Source organism: Eulemur rufifrons, chromosome 21 (genome assembly GCF_041146395.1).
Source record: "Eulemur rufifrons isolate Redbay chromosome 21, OSU_ERuf_1, whole genome shotgun sequence".
In the NCBI taxonomy this organism is placed as follows: Eukaryota; Metazoa; Chordata; class Mammalia; order Primates; family Lemuridae; genus Eulemur; species Eulemur rufifrons.
In genome coordinates, this window is record NC_091003.1 from 16,154,679 (window position 1) to 16,180,658 (window position 25,980).

The 25,980-nt window shown below is 40.7% G+C and overlaps 1 protein-coding gene and 2 pseudogenes across 1 annotated transcript; all 3 read right to left on the reverse strand.

Annotated features, from left to right (window-relative positions):
* Nucleotides 1–267: 267 nt before the first annotated feature.
* Nucleotides 268–25,738, reverse strand: DRG1 (developmentally regulated GTP binding protein 1). Its single transcript, XM_069497588.1, has 9 exons — nt 25,616–25,738; nt 24,618–24,741; nt 23,537–23,712; nt 19,625–19,694; nt 13,382–13,551; nt 10,257–10,387; nt 8,440–8,607; nt 8,052–8,174; nt 268–3,251 (listed from the first exon to the last, which is right to left on the reverse strand). The coding sequence occupies exons 1-9, from the start codon at nt 25,655–25,657 to the stop codon at nt 3,152–3,154; spliced, it is 1,104 nt and encodes a 367-aa protein (XP_069353689.1). The 5' UTR covers nt 25,658–25,738; the 3' UTR covers nt 268–3,151.
* On the reverse strand, nt 12,113–12,192 carry LOC138401958 (U6atac minor spliceosomal RNA; annotated as a pseudogene).
* Nucleotides 12,407–12,466, reverse strand: LOC138401957 (U6atac minor spliceosomal RNA; annotated as a pseudogene).
* Nucleotides 25,739–25,980: the final 242 nt, after the last annotated feature.

The window sequence follows — 25,980 nt, forward strand, 5'->3', positions numbered from 1 at the left end:
AATGTTTTCCTTGAGGGAACTGATCTGAAGTTTTAATTTTAAAACTCATAGAATTTAACTCCATCTTGATTTAGGAGGATGAAGCTATGGCCTTCTTCCTTGAACCTTAAAGACCCCGGTGGATCATTTTTGGCTGGGCTGATCCTATAGGTAGCCTTTATGGCTAATACCAGGATATCTATAGCTTAATTTCCAAGATTGAACCCACATAGTGAAAACAATTTATTTATTGGGGAATCATGTAATACACTAGTAGTTTCTCCCAAACAAATCATGTTTACTGGAGTATCCTGTTTGTCTAGCTCAGAGTTGTGATTTAACCCATTAAAGTCTAATTTCTCCATGTAGACCCTCCTTCAAGATTCTGATGCTGTCCAGGTACAGTGGCTCATGGCTATAATCCTAGCACTTTGGAGGATCACTCTAGGCCAGAAGTTCGAGACCAGCCTAAGCAACATAGAGAAAAAGTGGGAATAAAATGAATGGAAGTGCAGCCAGGCCTTCTTTCAGGAGATAGCTATTGACTATCTTAAGAGCCAGGCTCTATTAAGAGAGAAGGTAAGTCGGGTCCACTGGCCTTTTCTTTGTCAAAGAGAGGGAAGTACAAACATATAAAAGAATGAAGTTAACTTACAGGGTTAAACTCTGGTTCTTTAATAATTCTATTCCCTTTACCAATAACTGATTCAAGAATGGACATGTGATTCAATTGAGGCCACGAGACACAAGGACAAGCAGGCTAGGTGATTTCTGGGAACTGGCTTTCCAAAAAGATAAGATTCAGCCCTCTTTATTACCTTCTGGATGCTGACACAGCCTGGGACTGCAGCAGACATGGTGTGACTTGTGAGGGGATCCAACTGCCAATAGATTAGTTTGATGGAAAAAACCCTGGACCCTCAGTAACACAATAGCTGCCATGAACCCATTTAAGCTCCAGACAACTTCTGTGAGAGACCAAGTTCCCATCCATTTTAGCTGGCTAAGTTGGTGCTTTCTATTAAGTGCAGCTAAAAGCATTCTAACTAGTTAGTGGCACAGAACAGTGGGCTTAGTTGTACTAAGGTCAGGAAAGAATATGTAAATGGCACCGGAAATTCAAGTCATGCTGTGACAGCCTGTAGAAATGCACCTCCACAGCTGTCTACCCCAGGCAGCATTCCTAACACCAAACTGTACCCCTCTCTCAGAATTGCCAAGTCTAGAGGAGAAAGGAGGGAAAGTAGGGTAATATTCTCATGGATCAAGTGGAGAGGAAAGTGCTGAATGATGGACCCAAGGCCTGTTCATAGCACATCCTGAGGCCTTGGATGAACTAGATTTCAGCAACTTTTCCCCACCATCCTGGCAATGCTAACTGCTTGCTCAATGAAAGGGAATTCTGGCATGAAGAATTCCCCAAAATCCACTATGTTCTGGCTGGAGAGCAAACCATGCTGGAAATCCCGTAGCTCAGAAAGGCAATGTTTCCCTGTTATCCTGCAGAGGGGGCAAGCTCTAGATCATGGCCTCTACCATGAATACACCAGTGATATCAAGGTTTTTATCCTGAAAAGTAACTAGGATACCATACCAGGCCTGAGGGGCTTATTTCGTGAGTCTGGGGATAGTGCTAAGCCCAAACTCTAGGAAGACTATCAAAGGGAAACATTTGTCACTAGGACAGCAAGAGGAACAAGCACTGGACAGAGACTGAGTATGTGAATAATCCCACATCCCCATCCCTCACAACCTGCTAAAAGCTCTAGCTTGCCTTGTTTGAAGACAATCAAATTCTGACTTCCTGCAAACATGTTCCCCCTTCCTGATTTTCTCAGGGACGACCTCTACTCTATCATCTCTGTAGTCCATACTGAAATAACCTTTGACTTCTTCCAAAGAGCAAGTCAATCAGTTACCAAGTTTAGATTTCTCCTCTGTACATATGTGCCCACACCTTCCCTCTGCCTATATTCTCACTAGCCCACCACACCAAGATTTTTGCCATTCCATTTCACATAATCAGAGCAATCCCCTTAAATTCCCTTATTTCCAGCCCCCACAACTGACTATGTCCTTAGCATCCTCTCAAGTAGTCCTGACACCACCCTCCTCCTAACCTAACTTCCTACCTCCATACATACACACGTATGTACACACACAAACCTTCTGCTCAGATCACATTGGTTGCCTCATGTGCAGTGTTCTGCCTTCATGCTTTTGCCCAAGTTACATGGTTGAGGCCAGGACTGCCATGGGGGTTCAAGCAGAAAGGCTGGGCTATAGGAAAGGAGGCTCTTAGTGGCCCAGCTGGCAGTATGGTTCAGCTCAATATTCAGCCCAACACTGATGATACACACCTGTGCTCTGCCTAGGGCAGACAGGGAGCCCACTAAAGGAAAGGGCCTGGGAAAAAAAGAACCATTATTCACTCTGACTACTTATATGCCAGATACTGTGCTAAGAAATTCACAAGTACCATCTCCCTTCATACTAATCACCACCCCCTAAGATAAGTGCTATTACTATCCCCATATTACATGAGGAAACTAATGTTCACAGAGGTTGGGTAATTTTGTTTAGCATTCCAAAGCTAATTAAATAAAGGTTGAACTGCAATTCACACCCCATCTGCCTGGTCAGAGTACTATACTAAAGTGCCACACTACACCATCTCCCAAATGGTCTAGCCTGGCACAGAATAATCAGTTAACTTACATCAAGTCCTTCTTCTCTTCAGTATCATGTGGAAAAGACTATTTGAAAAGACTGAAGGCCACATCCAGTTGGAAGAGTTTCCTATAACTAAATATCAAATAAAATATTACATATCACATTTTATCCATTTCATACTCAAGACCAAGCTCCCAAGTACCCCTTCTGCAGCTGCGTCACTGTACACACCTTGACTCATTCAGCCCATCCCAAAACAAATTCTGACAATGACACATGAACTGCACATACGTTGCTGACCGGCCTACCAGGTCTTTTATGCAGTTCAACATGGAAAGTGACACCAAAGTAAGACAAGTGAAGTTCCAGTTTGGGTGCCTCCAATTCCCTCCCCGGAATCCTGATCCAGTGGCTGCCAAAGCCAGGAGTTAAGGGTAGGGTGCTTGGTCATGGGGAAAGCTGCTATGGTTGGCCCAGCAGATGGGGAAAGGGGAAGGTTTCACTTCTTCACAATCTGAATGACATCCTCGTCCTCCAACGTATGGTCTTTACCCACTTTCTGAGGATTGTGTTTCACAGACAGACCCCAGACCAGAGCGCTGTATAGAAGGGAAAAAAGAACAGTCAGTATAAAGAATAACCTAGCTTCTGACCTATTTGCCTGGGTGCCACCCTTATGTTCAGATTTAGCATCACAGCTCTTAAGAGCCACAGACCTGCAATAGCCAAAAGCCCCTCTCCCACATCAAGAACCACACTCAAAGCCCAGAGGTTTATCTTCACCAGCAACCTGGCACACTAAATAAACCCTTTACAAGGTGGCAAAGACTTTTGGAAGCTGTGTGGTTCTTCTTGTTACAGAGCCAGTTTAAGAAAGACAAAAAGACACAAATGAGTAGTATAAGGAGACTAGTTTAAAAGAAGAGAGTATGGATTTGTTACAAAGAAATACCCTGAAAAATTCAGATTGAAGACTGATTTTTAGAAATGCAAAGTCAGTTACAGACTGTTAAAGAATACCTGTTTTGGTTGGGTCTACTGAAACCCATCAGTGGGTACTGATAAGAAATTAAGGCTAGCCTCCCTCTCTATCAAGAAACTGTAATTGGTATGTCCTCCTGATTTACTGGAATCTATGAAGGTAATTTTTATCCATGGGCCTCCAAAATTAAGAACATGTAGTGCTAGTGATAAAAACTGGTGAACGAGGCTGGGCAGCAGTGGCTCATACCTGTAATCCTAGCACTCTGGGAGGCCGAGGCAGGAGGACTGCTTGAGGCCAGGAATTCATGACCAGCCTAAGTAAAAGTGAGACCCCATCTCTACACAAAATAGAAAAATTAGCCAAATTACGGTGGCACATGCCTGTAGTCCCAGCTACTCGGGAGTCTGAGGCAGAGGAATCCCTTGAGCCCAGGAGTTTGACGTTACAATGAGCTATGATGAGGCCATTGCACTCTAGCCCAGGTGACAGAGCAAGACTCCATCAGTTAAAAAAAAAAAAGTGACCATACTGCTGTTACATTGTCACTGTACTACAACCTCTTTAAAATCTGTATTCCAAAACAAAATCACTAAACAAGATACCACTCTTTTAAAAACACAAATATCAGGAACAGATATAACAATTAGTAAAACAAACATAAAATTTTTCAAATGTATTAACAAGTAAATAGATAAATGCAAGGTGACCATTTTACTATCTTAAACTATGATAGAAAACTAGTTTTTTGCAATCACACTCATTGCCTACAGTCAGGTCACTGCCTCCTACTGTGATGATGACAATGTAAATGGTTCAGCCCTTTTGGAAAGCAATGCAGCAAAACATTTATTAAAAGCCTTATGATCGGCCAGGCGAGGTGGCTCACGCCTATAATCCTAGCACTCTGGGAGGCCGAGGCAGGTGGATCGCTTGAGGTCAGAAGTTTAAGACCAGCCTGAGCAAGAGCGAGACCCTGTCTCTACTAAAAATAGAAATTATCTGGCCAACTAAAAATATATGTAGAAAAAAAATTAGCTGGGCGTGGTGGTGCATGCCTATAGTCCCAGCTACTCGGGAGGCTGAGGCAGTAGGATCGCTTAAGCCCAGGAGTTTGAGGTTGCTGTGAGCTAGGCTGACGCCACAGCACTCACTCTAGCCCAGGCAACAAAGCGAGACTCTGTCTCAAAAAAAAAAAAAAAAAAAGCCTTATGATCATTAATCCTAACTTCTAGAGTAAAGAAATAAAAAGGAAAATGTCTGAAGACCAAATCTACCCAAAGTAGCAAAAACTAGGATATACAGCTAAAAGATGATATACGGTATATCTTAGAACACAAGGAAAACTTGTAAATGATCAAAGGATATATACATATAGTCAAGGACATGAAGGAAATGGAAAAGGGGACAAATGTTACAATTAGCAGGCCTGAAGCTAAAATTTTTCTATTATTAAGATGGCTAAAAATGCTATTTCTGGCCAGCCACGGTGGCTCACGCCTATAATCCTAGTACTCTGGGAGTCTAAAGGGGGAGGACCACTTGGGCTCAGGAGTTCCAAACCAGCCTGAGAGAGAGCAAGATCCCATTTCTACTAAAAATAGAAAAATTAGCTGGGCGCAACGGCATGCACTTATAGTCCCAGCTACTTAGGAGGCTGAGACAGGAGGATCACTTGAGCCCAGGAGTTTGAGGTTGCAGTGAGCTATGGTGACACCACTATACTCTGGCCCAGGCAACAGGGCAAGATTATGTCTCAGGAAAAAAAAAAAAAAGAAGCTATTTCTGCAATAAAAGAGAAAGAAAACAAAATAGGAAAATAGTGACCAAATAAAATTATATTTGGCTTGACATGTCTTTTCTCTACAATATTTTTCTCCCCTCTGCTTTAATTTCCTGGTAGACTTACAGTTCTAGAGACTTTGCACAGTGTTCTGCCACCATGGAAGGTAGGAGCTATACATAAAAATGTATGAATTTTGCAAAAGGACAATGCCTAACTTTTTCTAAGAGTCATCTTCACTAATTCAAGTAATTGCCAAAGTAGAATGCTTTGAGTGTAGTGGAAATTAGCACCTGTACATGGAATATAGTTGTTTTAGATAAAAGAACGTGAAGATCAATGAAGTACTTCAGGCCAGGTGCAGTGGGTCATGTCTGTAATCCCAGCACATTGGGAGGCCGAGATGGGACGATTACTTAAGGCCACCAGTTCTAGACCAGCCTGGGCAACACGACAAGACCTTGTCTACAAAAAGTAAAAAAAATTAGCTAGGTGTGGTAGCATCCTCCTGTAGTCCCAGCTACTCCAGAGGCTGAGGCAGGAGGATTGCTTTAGCCCAAGAGTTTGAAGCTGCAGTGAGTTATGATCACACCACACCACTGCACTCCAGTCTGGGTGACAGAGTGAGACCCTCTCTCATTTAAAAAAAAAGACAAAAAAACCCCTCACTCTCTTAGTATGCTTAGTATCAGAAATAAGTATTTTGAAAACATCACTATTTCTATGCTTTCCTGATTTTCTACAATTATTTTCTATTTTCTTCCTTTGCTTTTAAAACAATTTTGAAATTTTCAGCCTATAAACATGAAAAGAGCTATTCATAAATACTGTAATCCAGTTAAACTATTCCTTACAGGATTACAGGCTGAAATTGTGAACCACTAGAATTTTAAAAATAAGTAAATAGATAACAGATAACAACATGTGTTTCTCATTGTTGGAGAAAAGTTAAAAATAGGAGGGAAGGCTAAAATAAACCCTGTGGTATTAAACTGGAATTGGAGGTAACAGTATAATCTCATGGTTTTCAAGAAAGATGGATAGATGAATAGATAGGAAGGATTAGATACAGAAATATAGATGTGTATGTAAACATGGTTGGTATCCATATATATATATATTTCCTATTTATCTGCTGAGAGGGCCTACAAGCAATGATAACGTACTAAAAAAATGAACAAACTAGTACTGAGATCTTGAAAACCAGGGATCCCTGGAGAAGTGACTGATTCCAGGGCTGGTCCAGGTAAAATCAATGTCAACCAGGAACATCTAAGTAGTGCCAAAAAGTAAGGAAATGCTCAAAAAAATAAATAAATAAAAAAGATCAAAAGAACACAGCAGCCAACATGAAGAAGTTCCTAATGGCCAAAGCTGGAATAATTTGAGTAACAACATACCACCACCGTAATAAATGTCACAATCTTCACCAATAAATTGCTAAAATCAACAGGTAAAAATTTGAAGAGAAATAGTATTTGCGTACTCTCAAAGTATCTCTCCTAAGATATTTATCACATACAAAGAGAAAAATACTATCTACAGTGGAGAAACCCAGCCTGTACCAATTTAACCACATGATCAAGGTAAATAATAGTATCAGTAAGATACACTGACATCATGAATCCCATAATATGATGCACTAAGGACACATCATCATTTTTGTGGGATTACCAAAAACGCATAATCTCACTTCAATCATGGGAGAACATCAGATAAACTCAAAGTGAGGAATATGTGACAAAATAACTGTTGAGCACTCTTCAAAAGTGTCAAGCTCATCAACAACAGTGAAAATCTAAGGAAACATTACTGGGAGACTAGAACACTGGAAGACTATAGACAAATGACAACTAGATGTAGTATAGGTTCTTGGAACACAAAAATGACACTAGTAGAAAAAGTAGTAAAATTCAAATAAGGTCTACAGTTTAGTTAATGATATTGCACCAAGGCCAATGTCCTATTGCTGATAATTATACTATAGTAAGGTGAGCTGTTAACATAAAAAGTGGCGTGAGGGATAAAAGGGAATAGTTATTATATTTGCAACTTTTTAAGTCTAAAATTAGTTCAAAATAGAGCCAAGCGTGGTGGCAAGCGCCTTTAGCTCCAGCTACTTGAGAGGCTGAGAGGGGAGGATCACTTGGGCCCAGGAGTTTGAATCCAGCCTGGGCAACACAGCAAGATCCCATCTCTAAAAAAATAAAAAATATTTTTTAAAAAATTAGTTCAAAATAAAACATTAAAAATTTTCAACCTGTATCAGCAATGAAATCTACGAGAAAGAGATTAGCGGGGGGTTTGCCCATACTTAAGGTTTAGAGGGGGATTCAGACCCCACTGGAGGCCAGTATGACATTGGCAAAAAGAATTAATATCCTTGTTGCCAAGAGGAAGATGAATTGAGGGAAAATCAGGGTCATTTGTACCATCAGCCCTCCTGACCTGAAAAGGTTTTTGGACATCTTCTTGCTCCAACTAGGCACGCTTTTAAGAAGACATTGCAGAGCTCTAACCAAGCAAGCATTTCAGCAGCCTCCCTGCTGCCTGGATTCTTTAATGCTATCCTAAGAATTAGTGAAATCAGTAACTTACAAGAAAAAGAAAGCACTATATGCCCATGATACTTACTATTTAAATTCTTTGATAAGATTTTTGTGAATCTTCATGCAGAAATCCTCCACTGTGGTTCTGGAGTAAGGCAGCACCACTGGAGATGTGTAATCTGGTAACTGGCCTTTGGGTTTGGTGTAACTAGAACAGAGAGGGCACAGAGGTAGCCACCTTAACATATTTCATGTGTTGAATGCAAACCAACCCTCCACCACCCGAGATCAGACCAGGATAACCTCCAACCTGAGGAGGAAAGTGCCTTCAATATGACCTAGTAGATGGTAGGAACCAATTTATTAATTATTTTCAAATGAGCCAGATTTTGTTAATGAGCTTCAGAGGTTATCATTTTTGGACAGTCTGGTTTAATTTCTGCAGCAACATTACCCTATCCACAAAGACTTACATTCTCACTAGTTTCAGATAGTCCCAGATCTTTTCCAACAAGTCATCAAAATTCCAGCGGTGATGGGCTGAGATAGGTACGCAGTGAGGCACCTTATAGATAATATCCAATTCCTCAATGGAGATCTGGTCAATCTTATTTAACACATAGATACAGGGGATATAAACTCTACAGAAGTAGAAGAAATAAAGGGTATTAGTCTACAGCTGTTGACAAAACTGATTGATTACCAGCACTGCCCTCACCCAGACCCAAATCAGAGGCTCTCAAAAGGGATCATAGGCAGCAGATCAGCTTCTCCTCCTCAAAAAAAACTTCCTACCAAAATAAGTAGAAAGTCCAAAAAGTGAACTGTGGGTTGAAAAGTAACAAAATTCAGGCCCTGGTCCCAGCTATAAAGCTAATTGCCGGGAAAGCATGCTGCAGTGGAAGGAATACAAGCTTTGAAGTGCCCAGACTGATTCTAATCCCAGTTCTGTCATCTTCTATATACAATTGGCCCTCCATATATGCAGGTTGAATCCATGGATTCAACCAATTGCAGATCAAAATTCATGGATATGGAACAACAACTGTATTATACCATTTTATATAAGGGACTTGAGTATCCAAAGATTGTGGTATCTGCAGGGGCTCCTGGAACCAAACCCAAGCAGATATGGAGGGCTGACAGTATGTGTCCCTAGGCAAGTCACTTAATCTTTCTCAGAGTTAATTTAAGAATATAAACTGTTTTAAGAATATTTCATAAATTTTTTTTTGAGACAGTGTCTTGATCTGTCACCAGGGCTAGAGTGCAGTGGGGTCAACATAGTTCACTGCAACCTCAAATTGCTGGGCTCAAGCAATCCTTCTGCCTCAGGCCTCCCAAGTAGCTGACACTCCAAGTGCACGCTAGCACTCCTAGATAATTTTTCTATTTTTTGTAAATCCCTGCCTCCCTCCCTCCCTCTCCTGCCTCAGCCTCCCAAGTAGCTGAGATTACAGGCAGGTGCCACCACACCCAGCTAATTTTTCTATTTTTAGTAGAGACAGGGTCTCAGTCTTGCTCAGGCTGGTCTCGAACTGCTGACTTCAAGCAATCCTCCCGCCTCGGCCTCCCAGAGTGTAATTACAGGCATGAGCCACCATGCTCAGCTAAAATACATTTTTTAAACATAGCATCTAGCAATGTCATTCCTAGTGTCCAATAAATATGGCAGCTAAAGTTACTAATAATTAGGCCAAACCACAGCTTCCAGGCTTTAGTTGTCTCACTTGTAAAATGCCTAACTCAAAGCATTCATTAGCTTTTGTCTGTTTGCAAATGAGGATCAAATAAATTCATCCAACAAACAGGAGCAAATGAACAGGAAAGCAACTAAAAAATATTGTATACAAATGCTAAGAATAACTTTAATAATGGTTTAAATTATTATTAATAACAGTAATGTTCATGGACTAGGTATTTAGCTATTTGAGGTTGGAGAAAACAAACACAGCCTGATCTGCTCTGACTTCTGTAGGGCAGCCTATAAGCCTTCTCAGATTGATTAATTCTGGGAGGGCAGATCGACCTACTCTCTTTGACTATCACATAAAAAAGTTTAGGGCACAGCCTAGTTCACAGCAAGTAACTGAAATGGGGGACTTGACTATCATAATCAAATTTCAAAGCAAGAAAGGATGTTAGAAATAAAAACCAATCCCTCATTTTACAGCTAAAGGAACCAAGGCCCACTATTATTTGAGATAGCAGCACAAATGGAGTTAGAATCTATGTCTGCCAGATTTCATGATCCAAATTCAAAATTAGGCACAGACTGCACACTTAGTACCTGTTTCCTTCCACAACATCAATGAGGTCATCAGCTGTGGCATCACTACGCAGAGTCACATCAGCATTATGAATTTTGTATTCAGCCAGAATGCTCTTCACAGTTTCAGCATCCAGCTCACTCTGAGGGCACTGAATGAGCATAGCAAACAATTAGTCAGGGCGCACACACACAAAGAAAATTGCCAAGAGCACCTATCCATGTGGCTGGATAATTCTAGCTAAGATACAAACTCACTACTAAAGACATCTGGATGAGAGTCACTGACTTCTAGTAGGAAATAAAACCTAAAAATTTTTCCAAACTCAACGGAAGATGTTATGGGCTAAATTATATGCCCCCCTCCCAGTAATGATTCATGTAAGTCCTAACCCCAGTATCTCAGAAAGTGACTGTATTTGGAGATAGGGTTTTTTAAGGGGGTAATTAAATTAGAATCAGGTAATTAGGGTACAGCCCTAATCCAGTATGACTGCTGTCTTTATAAGAAAAGGATATTAGGACACACACACAGAGGAAAGACCACGTGAAGACACATCTGCAAGCCAAGAAGGGAAGCCTCAGAAGAAACCAACCCTGCTATCACCTTGATCTCAGACTTCTGGCCTCCAGAGTTGTGAAAAATAAATTTCTGTTGTTTAAGCCACCTGGTCTGTGGTACTTTATTATGGTAGCCCCAGCAAACTAATACAGAAAAAATCCTGAATGCTCAAATTCAAACATTATGACAGGATAATGGGAAAGATCTTCTGGGCAAGATAGCTTAAATATATGCCAGTCAAATCAACTGGATCCTAGAATGTTAAATTCAGTAGGAAATTTTCAATCCTCAATTCTCTGACAAAGCAGCAGCATTTGACAGAACTAGTCACTCCTCCTATCTGAAACACTTTCTTTACTTGGCTTCCAAGATTCTAAACTCTTTTACTTTTCCTTCTCCCTCTCTGTCTGAAAAGTCTTATATCCTTGAACCTCTTTTCTTTTCTATTTATTTCCTTGGTGATCTCAGCCAGGCTCATAGCAGTAAAGCCAATAACCACCAAACTTTTATCTCTAGCCCAGATGATTCCCATACGCCTTCCTGACAGAAACACTTGGATGCCTAATTGGCATCTCAAACTTAACATCCTGATCTTCCCCTCCCCTCCAAACCTATTCTACCCAAAGCCCTACCATTTTAGTATTAATAATAAGAGTTCATTTTTCTAGCTCAGGACAAAACTCACACAATCTCACAGTCTCACTCTCTCACAATCCATATTGAATCTCACTATAATTCCTATCAGCTACTTTCAAATTCTTTCCATAATCAACCACTTCTCATCTCTTCCACTGTTACAACCCTAGTCTAAAAAGCCATCACTTCTTTTTTTTTTTTTTCATTTCATATTTCTCTTTATTCTTAAAACATTATGGTGTTAAATAAAGCCTAAGAGGTATTGGGCTTGTTCTTGTTTGGTCTCTAGTGCTTTAGGTGAGGCAAAAATGAGCCTCCAGGAATGTGAGAGTATTATCTAAAAAAGCCAGTAGCAGCTACTATGCAAAGTTTGAAAGCCCAAGTCAAATCCTGGGCATATCCATGGATACACGTGTGGTAGGGCATGGGCTCCAGCTCTTGGGGAACAACAGGGGTAGAAATTGCTTTGAGAAGACAACTAAGCAAAAGAGGATATGGTACCAGAAGGGTCTAGTGGGGGAAAGTGAGGAAAGTGAAGGATAGGGATCTTCCTCTCCTTTCTGCTATTACCTAAGGGCAGAGGCACATGACCCCAGCAAAAAGCCAAAGTAGGTTGCAGCTACTTGGATCTCATACGGGAAACACCAGACCACTCCAGGGCTGGTCAACTGGCAAAGTCAGGGAGTGGTGAGATGCCACAAGTAGGTGGCAATGCCTTGAATGTGTGTTATCAGGCCTGAAGGCCTCTTCCATCATTTTTTTTTTTTCCAGCTTGTCCTTCATTTATTTTAATTTTTTTATTTTTATTATTTCAGCATATTGTGGGGGTACAAAAGTTTAGGTTACGTATACTGCCCTTGCCCCCCCCACCCCCCCAAGTCAGAGCTTCAAACGTGTCCATCCCCTAGACAGTGCGCATCACACTCATTATGTATGTATACACCCATCCCCTCCCCCTCCCCACATCTGCCCGACACCCGAGCCTCTTCCATCCTTGTCAAGGAGACTGCTAACCTCTCCCTTCATACAACACAGAAGCCATCACCTCTTGACTGGATTATCATAATAACCTCTTAAATGATTTCTCTGTTTCTGCTCTTAACTCATTGCAATCTATTCTCAACACAACAGCCAGAATGATTCTATTAAAACCTAAGTCAAATCACGTTTACTCTGTGGATCAGAACCCAACCAATAGTTACCCATCTCCTATAAAGTAAAAGCATATATGGCCCAATGCTACGACTTCATTTCTTAATACTCTCCTACTTGTTCACCCTGCTGTTCCTCAGCCATGCAAAGGCATGCTCTACCTCAGGGCTTTTGCACATGTATGCTCCCTCTAAAGAAATGCTTTTCTCCAAGATACCTCTTTGATTCACACTTTCTTGTCACCTCAGTGAAGACTTTCCTGACCAATCTACTTAAAACTACAACTCTCACACCAACACCTCTATCCTCTCACCCTACTTTTCTTCTTAGATTTATCATTGTCTAATACACTATATTTTACTCATTTATTTTGTTTGTTCCTCTGCCCGATATAAGAGCAGGGGCTTTTGTCTTGTTCCCTCTTCCATTCCTTCACTCCCCCATTCTGGCCTAGAGCCTAAAACAATGCTTGGCCCATGGTAGGTGATCTATTAATGTGTATTAAATGAATGAAAACACAGGATACTGGCAGCCACCTACTCCATGCGAGCATAAGATGGGTCTGCATTCCCAGATAATTGCAAATAGATAACCCAAAAGAAGAAATGAAGTTGCAAACGTAAGATTCTCCTATCCTAATCTTGAAGTTTTTCTTGTCAGTCATTAAACATCATTGTGTTATCTCAATTAGTGTAGGAATACAGACCATTTTCAAAAGGTCAATGTCCATGCACCTCAATCCATTCCCCACTCCAGCACCTTCAGCAATCTGCCCCATGTCACCTTCCCCACTTACAGTGGCCGTGAGATTAATGCCTCCCTTGTCTTTCTTCTTAAAGCCAATGTTGGGAGGTTTGCTGTTCAAGCGAATGCCAAAGCCTTCCAGCTCATTTTCAATTATTTTCTTGTGTCCCAAGGGTTTCAGGACATCCAGAACAATCAGGATCAAGTTACAGGTTCGGGCCACTGAAGAAACAACAACAAAAAAATTTATAACCAAAAAAGTTCAGTAAAGCCCTAACTAACCAAAATTACACAAACAGAGGTATTTTTTTACCCTACACTGAAGAGATGAAGAATTTTTTTGTAAATACACACAATCCCCCCCCCAACGAAGTTCTTAAGTTTACCAAAGATTTACAACAGAAGTCAATTTGTAGTGTACACCCTGAAGTCACTACATATTTCCCCAAGAGTTGACACATCTTCTAGATAACACTAGTAAAAAAACAAGTCAGAATAAAGATACAAACCAAGAAATAACCTAAATGCCCACAAAAGCTAAGAAAGATCTTAAACAGAAAAAAGAATTCTAAAAGAATAAGATTATCTATTTTTTCGTTCTGTTTTGTTTTGTTTTTAAGAGACAGGGTCTTCCTCTGTTGCCCAGGCTGGAGTACAGTGGAATGATCATAGCTCAATGTAATCACCAACTCCTGGGCTCAAGCAATCCTCCTGAGTAGCTAGGCTACAGGCATGCACCACACTATGCCCAACTCATTTTTAAAATATTTTTTTAGAGATGGGGTCTCACGGTGTTGTCCAGGCTGATCTCAAACTCCTGGCCTCAAGTGATGCTTCAGCCTTGGTCTCCCAAAGCACTAGGATTAGTTAGGATAATTGTGTGAGACTCTGCACCTGACCTTAGTTACCATATTTCTAATCAACTTTATTGAGGTACAGTTTACAAAAAATAAATTGTACCTATGTTCAGCATATAGTGTGATCACAAATGCACACACCTACATAAACCACCACAGCAATCAAGACACAGAACATTCATATTACCTCAAAAGTTCCTCTGTGCCCTTTTCAATCAATCTTTCCCTCTATTCCCAGCCAACAACTGATCTGCTTCTGTTACCATAGGTAGTTTGCACTTTTCAGAATTTCACATAAATGGAATCATACCAAATGTAGTCTCTTATGCCTGGATTTTTTAATTTAGCATGTTTCTGATATTCAACTGTGTTGTGTATCAGTAATTTATTTCTTTTTTAAAATCAAGCAGTACTCCATTTTACAGATATACCATGATTTGTTTATCCATTCACCTTTTGAAGGACATCTGGGTTGTTTTCAGTTTGGGGTATTATGATAATCTGCTATAATCATTCATGAATAACTCTTCCTGTGGGCATATACTTTCACTTCTCCTGGGAAAATATCAGTGAAATTACTGGGTCATATGGAGTTATAGGTTATTAGAAACTGCTAAATAGTTTTCCAAGTACTTGTACAATTTTACACTCCCACCAGCAGTGTGAGAGTTCCAACTGCTCCACATCCTAACACTTAGTGGTGTCATTCTTTTTTAATTTTAGCCATTCTCATGGGTGTATAATGGTATCTCCTTGTGGTTGCATTTCCCTGATGACTAATGATGTTGAACCATCTTCTCATGTGCTTATTGGCCATTCATATATCATCTGAGTTCACTCTCGCCTATTTTTTGAGTTATTTGTCTTGTTATTGAGAGTTCTTTATATATTCTAGAAACAAGTCCTTTGTCAGATATACATACTACTAATGTTTTCTTCCAATATGTGGCTTATTTTCTCCCAATATGTGGCTTGTTTCTCCATTTTTACTATCATTCAAAGAGTAAGTTTTTAATTCCAATAATATGTAATTTATCAATTGTTTCTTTTGTGGTTCATAATTTTAGTGTTCCATCAAAGAAATCTTTGCCTACCCCAAGGTAGCAAATATTTTCTATCTGGTTGGCATTTAATCAGACTGTATGGGCCGGGCGCGGTGGCTCACGCCTGTAATCCTAGCACTCTGGGAGCCGAGGCAGAAGGATCGCTCAAGGTCAGGAGTTCAAGACCAGCCTGAGCAAGAGCGAGACCCTGTCTCTACTAAAAAATAGAAAGAAATTATCTGGACAACTAAAAATATATAGGAAAACTTAGTTGGGCATGGTGGCGCATGCCTGTAGTCCCAACTACTCGGGAGGCTGAGGCAGAAGGATTGCTTGAGCCCAGGAGTTTGAGGTTGCTGTGAACTAGGCTGATGCCACGGGACTCTAGCCAGGGCAAAAGAGTGAGACTCTGTCTCAAAAAAAATAAAAAAATAAAAATAAATCAGACTTTTTGGAACAATAGTTAATCAAAGACTGAAAGTTTTTATACTTGTTTTAACATCAATTTCTTTTTCTGATTAAAAAAATAATGCTAACTACAAAAATCCAAATATTAAAAAAATAATAATTAGGGGGAAAAATCCTCATTAGTATAATGGTGATAAATTAAGTAATTACATAAATAAAGTGGCTATGTAATTTATCATCCAAACAGCCTTCTGAGAATGAAAAAAAGGCACTATTAGCATTACCCTGGGAAAACAGGCAAAATCATAATTTTAAACTTCACAGAGTGAAAGACTTCTTCCAACAGCCCAAAGCAGCACTGAAAATATTTATGCTAGTTCTCTGCATTACATTATCACTTTCATGCTTACAGAAAACTAAAGGCCACAGAAGTATAAGCAACCCTTTGGGAGAAACCTATGTCCAGTATGTCCAATTCAGAACTCTTATGCTTGGCAGCCCTTTATTGAAAAAAAAAAAAAACAAAAAATAGAACTCTTAGAACTTTTTTTTTTTATACCAATACTGTAATTAAAACCTACTGGCTAAACATTCATCCTATTCTGACACATGTCTTGATGATAACATGAAAGCAAACAGGATACCCTAAATAGAGAGTGCATGAAATATAATAGTAAAGCTGAAAAAGAATGATGAAATAAAGTTGTAAATGGAGATGTGGTTCTGCTGGGCAACTGAATCTTTTCAAGAGACCCAAGGTACAAGAAAGAAAGGCTACTGGGAAAGGCCACTAGATACCAGCCCAGAGGAGTACAACAGTGGAACAATGGACTTAAACAGAGGAAGCTTAAAGTTTATACTCTACAAAGTAAGAGTCTCCAGATATCTGCACTTTCCCTTCTTCCAGCACACAACCAAGCAGGGGATTTAAGTATTTTTCTTTGGAGTTACTGACTAGCCACAGGAAAAGAAAAAATAATGTTATGGACATCCAGGGTTCTTCCTCCAAAAAAAACTGGTTCACTGCACATCAACATATAATAAAACCCATTAGTCAAAAACTCTACTCAGTAACAGAGCATCCCATCAACTTTCTAGTTCTTCATTCTTAATCAGGACAGAATATCAAGGATCACCAGACATCTGAGAAAAGCCTCCAATATGAAAAAGACACCAAAACAAAACATAAAAAAAGACCAGAGAAAATAGAAACAATACAGAAAGGCAAGAAAAAATATTTTTTAAAAATCTACCACTGGGATTTCTTTATTCATTCAACAAATATTTATAGAGGATTCAACTGTCAACAAAACTGAAAAGTTTCCCTTCACATAGACCTTATATTCCTATGACAGAAGACAGTAATAAATAAATTTACAAATGAGTATGGGTCAAGTGGTCATAAGGGCCATGAAAATGAAAAAGCTAGGTAAAGAAAGAGTGATCAAGGTAAATGGATACTATTTTATATATCGGCTAGTTAAGATAATCCTTTCTGCCGGGCGTGGTGGCTCACGCCTATAATCCTAGCACTCTGGGAAGCCAAGGCAGGAGGATCACCTGAGGTCAGGAGTTTGGATCCAGCCTGAGCAAGAGTGAGACCTTGTCTCTACTAAAAGTAGAGAAAAATTAGCTGGGCAACTACAAAGAGAAAAAAAAAATTAGCCACACATGCTGGTGAACACCTGTAGTACCAGCTACGCAGGAGGCTGAGGCAGGAGGATTGCTTGAGCCCAAGAGTTTAAGGTTGCTGTGAGCTAGGCTGATGCCACAGCACTCTAGCCCAGGCAACACGGCAAGACTCTGTCTCAAAAAAAAAAAAAAGTGAAAAAATTAATGGGAGAAGGTATTTGCCATGTCCAAAGTTGACTAAGAATTAATACTGGAAGCAGTGCTGTGCAATAGACGTTTCTGTGATGACGAAAATATTTTACATCTGTGCTGTCCAATGTGGTACTCAATAGTCACACATGGCTACTAAGCATATAAAATGTAGCTTATGTGACTGAGGGACTAAATTTTAAATTTAAAGTAATTTTAGGCCGGGCGCGGTGGCTCACGCCTGTAATCCTAGCACTCTGGGAGGCCGAGGTGGGCGGATCGTTTGAGCTCAGGAGTTCGAGACCAGCCTGAGCAAGAGCGAGATCCCATCTCTACTAAAAATAGAAAGAAATTATATGGACAGCTAAAAATATATACAGAAAAAATTAGCCGGGCATGGTGGTGCATGCCTGTAGTCCCAGCTACTTGGGAGGCTGAGGCAGGAGGATCCCTTGAGCTCAGGAGTTTGAGGTTGCTGTGAGCTAGGCTGACGCCACGGCACTCACTCTAGCCTGGGCAACAGAGTGAGACTCTGTCTCAAAAAAAAAAAAAAAAAAAAAAGGCTCCACCAAACATCCACCAAAACGAACTTTAAAAAAGGAAGACAAAAAGAAAGAAAAAACCCAAACCAAGACATAACTTTTTGAAGTAGCTTCTAAGAGCTCCCAGTGAGGGAAAAAATTGGTTATTTACAAAAAAAAAAAAAAAAAATTGTAACAGCATTGGTCTCAACAGTAATAGTAGATGCTAGAAAACAGTGTTCTTCAAAATTCTGAGGGAAAATAACTTCAAACTTGTAATTCTATAAAAAGCCAAATTAATGATTCAGAATAAGAATACAATAAAAACACTTTCAAACATGAAAAGACAGAAAAATTTTTGCCTGTATCATTCACCTTCTCTAGGGAAGTTACTAAAGAATGTGTTTCAGCAAAACACGGGAAACAACCCCCAAAAAGTTGGCACTGCCTCTAGAAAACAGGAGATCCCACATACGAAAAGAGCAGAAATCTCAGTATGGTAGCCATGCAAAATGTCTAAAGCTATATTGTCCAATATAGATTCCACTAGCCACCTGTGGCTATTTAAATTTTAATTAATTAAAATTAAATAAAATTTAAAATTCAGTTCCTCAACTGTACTAGGCACATTTTAAGTGCTCAATAGCCACACACATGGCTAGGAGCTACAGTATTGGACAGTACCGATTCACAACATTTTCACTGTTGCAGAAAGTTCTACTGGACAGCATTGGTCTAGAAAGCAACCAATCCAGATTGAAACACAAAGACAAAGGGTACAGGAGTCTATGTCAGGGTTGCAGGGAGAGAATGAAATCAGTAAGATTGTATTGGAACTGTATTTAAGTATTTAGAAAAATATTGGTTGATAGGCATTTGATCTGTTGGAACACTTGAAAATTATTAACAAAAATACAGAAAAGTAAACAAAAGGAAGAAAGGAATCAAGAATTAACTCCATAAAAAATAGATTTCAAGAGAAAGGAAACCAAGTCATAGTACACTACTTATCTCAGCACTGAACAAAAGTTACATAGGAATTATTAATACATAATAATGTAAACCATGACTGGTGAGTTAACTAAAAAATTGGAATATAATTTCTTTGAAAGAACGGAAGAAGAGAGGTATGGAGTATAAGAGAACTAATTCTCTACCATAACGTGAAACCAACAGATAATACCTAAAAGTAACCATGAAACAGCAATATAAGCATCATTTTTAAAAACATGAAGGTGGCAGAAGGAAGAGCGGAAGAGCTGACAGTGGTTGCCAATAGGAAGTGACAGTGGAGGTAAGAAGAGATGGGATAGCAGATTGCGGCAATGTATGATTAGCATTTTATAACATTTTACTTTCAAAAAAAGAAAAGGAGGAGGAAAGGCATGGAAACCTGAATTCCCGTTCTGAATCTGCCATCAACAATGCAACACTGGACCAAAGCACTTCAATTCTATTTCTCCTTTAATAGAGAGTCTAGACTACCATGGTCTGAGATTCCTTCAAATTCTGGCATTCTACTCTGGTGAGATGTCAGGTGAAACTATATCCTTCACCATAGTATAATCTTCAAACCCAATAGTCCCTGGCTAAAGGAATAATACCAGGGGATGATATCCCGGGATGGTGGCCCTGGACCACTCACCTGCAATGACTTGACGGCCTCTACCTTTCCCATCCTTGGCACCTTCAATGATACCTGGGAGATCCAGGAGCTGTAAGATCCAGGAGAGGAAAAGAAAAACTGGTTACAAATCTAAAAAGATAAAACAGAATTATTTATTTCTGCTCAATTATCCAACATTTGAGACCCAAATCCAATCTTCCTTATAAGTGTATGAATATTACTTTTACTAAGCATCTACTGAATGTCAGCTACAGGCTTTTTATATACTTTACCTAGTTTAAAACGCCTAACTGAAGTTCACAAAGGATAAGAACTTGCCCAAAGTCATAATCTAATACATCAAATGAGATTATAATCCATGATTTTTAGCCAAAATCCATTATTCTACATTAATATAGTTCAATGTTCCCCCATTTTTCAGAAGCTTGAGGCTCCATACAAATTCTTTACTGCAGATAACAGTTGGATCTTGACATTTACATGTGATATATACTGAGACTTTTGCAGATGCCCAACGCACACAAAATTTTTGCAGCCATTCTTAACCAGGCAAGCATTATCAGAATAACCTGAAAAACCTTTAAAAATGCAGACAGCTGGCCAGGTGTGGTAGCTCATGCCTGTAATCCTAACACTTTGGGAGGCTGAGGCAGGAGGCTCACTTGAGGCCAAGAGTTCAAGACCAGCCTGGGCAAAAAAGCAAGACTCTGCCTCTACAAAAAATAAAAAAATTAGCCAGATTTGGTGGTGCACACCTGTAGTCCCAGCTTACTCCAGAGGCTGAGATGGGAGGATCACTTGGGCCCATGAGTTTGAGGTTATGGTGACCTACGGATCGTGTCACTCCACTCAAGCTTGGGTGACAAAGCAAGACCTTGTCTCTTAAAAAACAAACAAAAAGTTCATCATCAACAGTTCCTAGAAATTAAGTCTAAAGTCTGTTCCCTCCGCCCTTCCAATGATTCTGTGATCTATTTCTACCACTTAGTAAATTCCTTCCTGCTTAAAAACAAAACACACACACACACACACACACACACACACACACACCCAAATATCAAAAGGTTTTACTGCATATTGAACCCAACTGAAGTTATCAAGAACCTGAAAGGAAAATCCATTTGGATAATCTAAAATTGTAAAATCTGGAATATGACTGTAACATCAAATAAAAGATCTAAAAAAGAGAATAAATAATAAACTGTAGGGAAAAGAGGAAGTGCTGAACACAGCAGGAAAATTAAAGGCCCCTGCAAAAATAAAAGCAACTTAACTTTAGCTTTTCTTGGAGGGGAAATATTTTAAAAGTTACGTTTAACTATTTAAATGTAGCAACTAAATTTCATTCAATAAAAATAAACAATGCTTTATATATAACTGAATTCAAACTCAAATGCCCTTAGAGGTTAAAGCAGGTAACTTAAATGTGCAAGTCAACTGTGTACAGGACAATAGGAGTTCTAGGGACCCCGGCAAGGTGAACATCCACTCTGCAGACCATTATCTGCCTATGTGATGATACATCAGTCCCCTTTTTTTGTTTTTGAGACAGGGTCTCGCTCTGTTGCCCAGGCTAGAGTGCAGTGGCATCATCATAGCTCACAGCAACCTCAAACTCCTGGGCTCAAGCAATCCTCCTGCCTCAGCCTCCCGAGTAGCTGGGACTATAGGCACAAACCACCACATCCGGATAATTTTTCTATTTTTGTTAGAGATGGGGTCTCGCTCTTGCTCAGGCTGGTCTTAAACAACCAGCCTCAAGTGATCTTCCCACCTCAGCCTTCCAAAATGCTATGATTATAGGCTTGAGCCACCATGCCCATCAGTCTTCTTTATTAACATCCAAGGTAAGTGGCAGTTCAGCCACTACTTGAATACCTTCAGACACAGTAATTGATTAAACAAGAGGTACCATTAAATTTTGGGGCACTTTTACTGTTAAAGATCTTCCTTACAAAATAAAACCAAAATTCCCTCTTTTTAGTTTTTAAGTGGTTCCAATTCTGTATACCTTCCCCTCCAAGTCACAGGTAACAAGTCCTCTGCCATAAAACAGACTTTTAAAAAACATTTCAGGGCAGTCATCATAATCCAGTTAAGCACACCTACTATAACAGTACGCTTACATAATTTCGTTTCTGGAGAAAGCCAAAAGGGTAGGAAAAACAGGCAGAGGGCACAGGAGGGAAAGAAGGCACCATGCAAAACAAGGGACGGGGGAGAACCCTAAAAAGGTCAGGAGAGACTGAAATAAATGAAGGTTTTATGGAAAAGAGAAGGAAAGAGAGGAGTTAAGCAGCTCTCTATTCTGATACACTTAGAAGCCCTGAAAGAGATGTTAATAGCATCCCATCAGCACAGTAGTCATTCTCTGAGCTGCACAAGCTGTGACTATCAACAAGAGTCTGAAACCAACTAGAATCAAGCCAGACATGCACACACATCCTTGCTCTTGTTATATACATCTGGGATCCGAGAGAGGGACATGTCCCAGTACAGGCTCTGCATGGTCACTGAACCAACAGGAAAAAGGCTACTGAAAATACCACCAAGACATAGGTCCCTTCCTACTTCAGATTCTATAATAAAAGCAGCATGAATGCATCTCACAATTCACTGTGTAGCTCAGCAAGGAGAAGAACAAATGCCTACACCACTGGTTCCCAAACTAGGAGCCAAGGCACTCTGGGGCACTATAATGAACTTACAGATGCCATTGGATATTCTAAATTTTCAAGAGAAACATAGCAATTCTTGATTTCTATCAGGCACCAAGAGAGCTACTACTTCTGGTAGCTCACAATTTCAACACTAGATGCCACTACATTGCCTTCAATTACATCAGATCAAAATCTTGGGAATTTGGGTTTTTCAGCAGTTGCTATGGTAAAAAATACGTACCACAAAAAAAATCAATGTGGAAAAGGGAATAAATGTGGCAGTATCCAATCTGAGTCCAAGGTTTGAAGAGTTATGTGGTACCCAACAGGTACACATATCCTATTGGGAAATAGCTGTTGCTATAGGGACATAAATACTTAACATTGTTTAGACCTATTTAACAAACAGACCATTAGGTAGTCTTTTTGGCCTAGGGGCAACATAAAAAATACTGAGACATGAAAGGGTAACATGAAATAATTAGTGAGATATTAAGTATACTGTGAAACAAGAGTTTGGGAACCTCAAACATAGACAGATTAATAAATATCATGGAGTTCAGAACTTTGCATTCTTAGCTCTGTAGCCAATAAGAACATGCTCCATTATATTTTTGTACACCTTCTTTTATACCCACAGGGTCCCCTCCTTTGGGAGCCCTAAATCTATCATCTAAGAACGTCTCAGGAGACCAACTTCATTAGGCCTCACAAACAAGAATTACCTCCTAAAAGGGTCTGATCATGTTATTTATTTATTTAAAAGTTTCTGATGGTTTCTAGTTACATACAAGATAAAATTCAACTTCCTTAGCAGGTATACAAGTCCCTTCATAATTCAGCCCCAACCCACCTTTCCAGATTCAGCCTCTACCACTCCTGCCCTACACCTTTTCTCACATCACAGCAGACTGTTCACCATTATTGCTGCCTGAAATGCCCTTTTCTTGTCCTTCTCTGCCTGGTGAAATTCTATTCTAACCTCAAGGCCTATCTCCAATGTCACTTTCCACATGAAGCCTTCTTTGCCTCACCAGGGCATTCGCCTCATCCTCAGGTGAAAAAGTAGACCCTTCATTCTCTGCATTTGCACAGGCACTATCCCACTGTATTATTGTTATTTATTTACTGCTCTGTCTCCCCTGCTAGATAATAAGGGCCTGATAAACCCAAAGATCAGGCCTGGCATACAGTGAGCTCCCAATAAAGTTCTTCCTAAACGAACAAAAGAATGGATTTCTTCCTTCCTTGGCCTGCAGGCCTGACTCACCTGGATCTTGGCACCTTTGTATCTGATGACACCAGGCACAGTGGTCAGAGTAGTGAATTCATAGGCTGCCACCTCAGAATATACCCCTGCCAGGTTACTGAGCAGCGTTGACTTCCCCACAGATGGAAAACCCACAAACCCAATTCGAGCATCACCTGTCTTGGCCACATCAAAACCTAAAACATCAATAAATATCAGAAAGAGGAGAGTTACCTCCAAGGGTGTTAAAACTCATGTAATTTCTTTCACATTTTCACTGCCTATCCCTCTGGCCCCTATTTCTCCAATTTTTTACAGTTTACCTCTAAATTAGAATTCAAGCCCACAAAACTCCCCCCATAGCAATCCACAACATTCAATGCAGTGTTTGATATAAAAACTGTACTCCAAAAAGCTGGGTTTGGCAACATGTGCTTGTAGTCCCAGTTAATTGGGAGGCTGAAGTGCCCAGGAGTTCGAGCCCAGCCTGGGCAATAAAGCAAGACCCTGTGACCCTGTCTCTTAAAAAAAAAAAAAAAAAAAAAAAAAAAAATTTGAGGCCCAAATATTATATAACAATTATCCAAAAAAATAGGGTTATTTTTTTTCTGGTCTTACAAACTTTGGGAATTGTGAATTGTGTGACTGACTGGATTTTCTTTCTTTTCTCTCTCTTTTTTTTTTTTTTTACAATGGCTACAAATTAAGTTCAGAGGCAAATTTGTGGCCCTTTTCTAGTGAGTACACAGACCTTATGCCATGCCTTTGGGTCCTAACCTTACCTCACTTGGCTTTAATTTATTATTCCTACCTTCGTTTTCCCTTTGTATCAATTTCCTTACTTAATCTTGTCGATGGTATAGATTTATGTATTTCTGTAAGCCAATGTGGATCTATTTTGTACCATGCAGGATACAAATAAATAAAACGATAGTTCACTTAGACAATATTCATTTGCCTCCGAAACCAGAACAAAATAAACACAATTCAAGAATTCACACTTCGAAAATACAATCTACTTTGATAGAAAAAAATTTAATTATTTTTAAAACAACCTAATAGAAATTATACCCCAAAAAATACACTGAAGAAAAACACAAACCTTCTCCTGGGCCACCACCACCACCGCCTTTTGGAGTAATGAGTTCTCGACGAAGCTTAGCAAGGCGAGCCTTAAGCAGCCCTAGGTGGTGGGCTGTCGCCTTGTTCTTCTGAGTTCGAGCCATCTATAAGGGAGGAATCACAGCTATAAATCAGAAGCACTTCCCACAGGGTAAAATATCCAGAAGGAATGCTCTCCCCGCTCTGAGAGAGTAATTTTTCCCCCTAGGTCCTACTGCCGAGAAGAGACAAGAGCAAGTCATTCCAGTTAGTGTCCACAGACTACACTAAAACTCATCTGATGATTCTTTTTCTACTGCTTGTCACTGCTGTGTCCCATCTGATACAGGGTCGCCACTTTCCTAATTTTAAAACCAGGCAATGTAATCACACAATATCCAGGTGCAACCAGCTGCCAACACACATATGTCAACTTACTTCCAAATCCTATTGCCAGACTCAACACTCTAGAAAAGGGGGTCATTCGCGTAAAGATTGGGTTAAGAAGGAGGTTAAAGGAGGGAGAGCAAGGGATGGCAAGGACCCTGAAGTATGTGACCAGATCAGGGCTGGAGTAAGGGATAGGATTCCGTGTTGTTCAGAGAAAAGAAAGAAAAACTGAGAGAAACACTCTCAGGACAGGAACCGAATACTGACGGGGTACGGACCAAGGACCCAAGGTGCAGGCGTGCGGGACGCGGGCCTGGGCAGAGAGAGGCGAGTCCGACAGCGAGGGCGCGGGATGAGAGGAAAGGGAGCCCGGGCTGAGTGGAGTCCGGGAACGCGGGCCCAGGCTGAAGGGAACTGGGGAGCGTCGGCCCGAAATGAAGGTAGTCGGGGAACGCGAGCCTCGGCAGAAAGCAGTCGGGAGCAGGGGCCTAGCTGAGAGGAGTCGGGGGACCTGGGCCCGGTTCCGACGCGGGTGAAGGGAGGACAGGAGCGACGCTGCTGGAAAAGGGATGCTCAGACTGGAAGTGAAGCGCCTACTGAGCCCTTTACCTCGGCTTCTATCTCCGCGATCTTAGCTAAGGTGCTGCTCATGGTGGCGAGTCCCAGGGGGGGCGCAGTGGCCACGACGCTACCTGCCCTCAGACACCGGTCAGCAGACCCGCCGCCACTACCCGGCGCTACTACAGTGCGCCGGCGCAGTACTTCCTAATTCTCGCGAGAGTGTTCCGCGTGCTGTTCACCGCGAGACGTACGGCGTGGAGTGATCTCCTCCCCCGCAGCCGACCCCGCCCCGTCCCGCGAGCCAGTGCGGTGTCATAGAGCCCGCAGGAGAGGGGGCCAGAGAGGCCACCGCCGTCCGGGCCTCCCCGAGCGCGCCGAGGGTCGCGCGCAGCTCGGCCCCGCCCCGCCGGGCC

Coding starts and splice junctions, on each gene's coding strand:
- DRG1 (XM_069497588.1), bottom strand. CDS start 25,657: ATGAGCAGCACCTTAGCTAAGATCGCGGAGATAGAAGCCGAG. Junction 19,695..23,536: donor ACAAAGGTGCCAAGATCCAG/GTGAGTCAGGCC, acceptor TGGATCTTACAG/CTCCTGGATCTCCCAGGTAT. Junction 8,175..8,439: donor TATCTGAAACTAGTGAGAAT/GTAAGTCTTTGT, acceptor TCTCTGTTCTAG/TTACACCAAACCCAAAGGCC.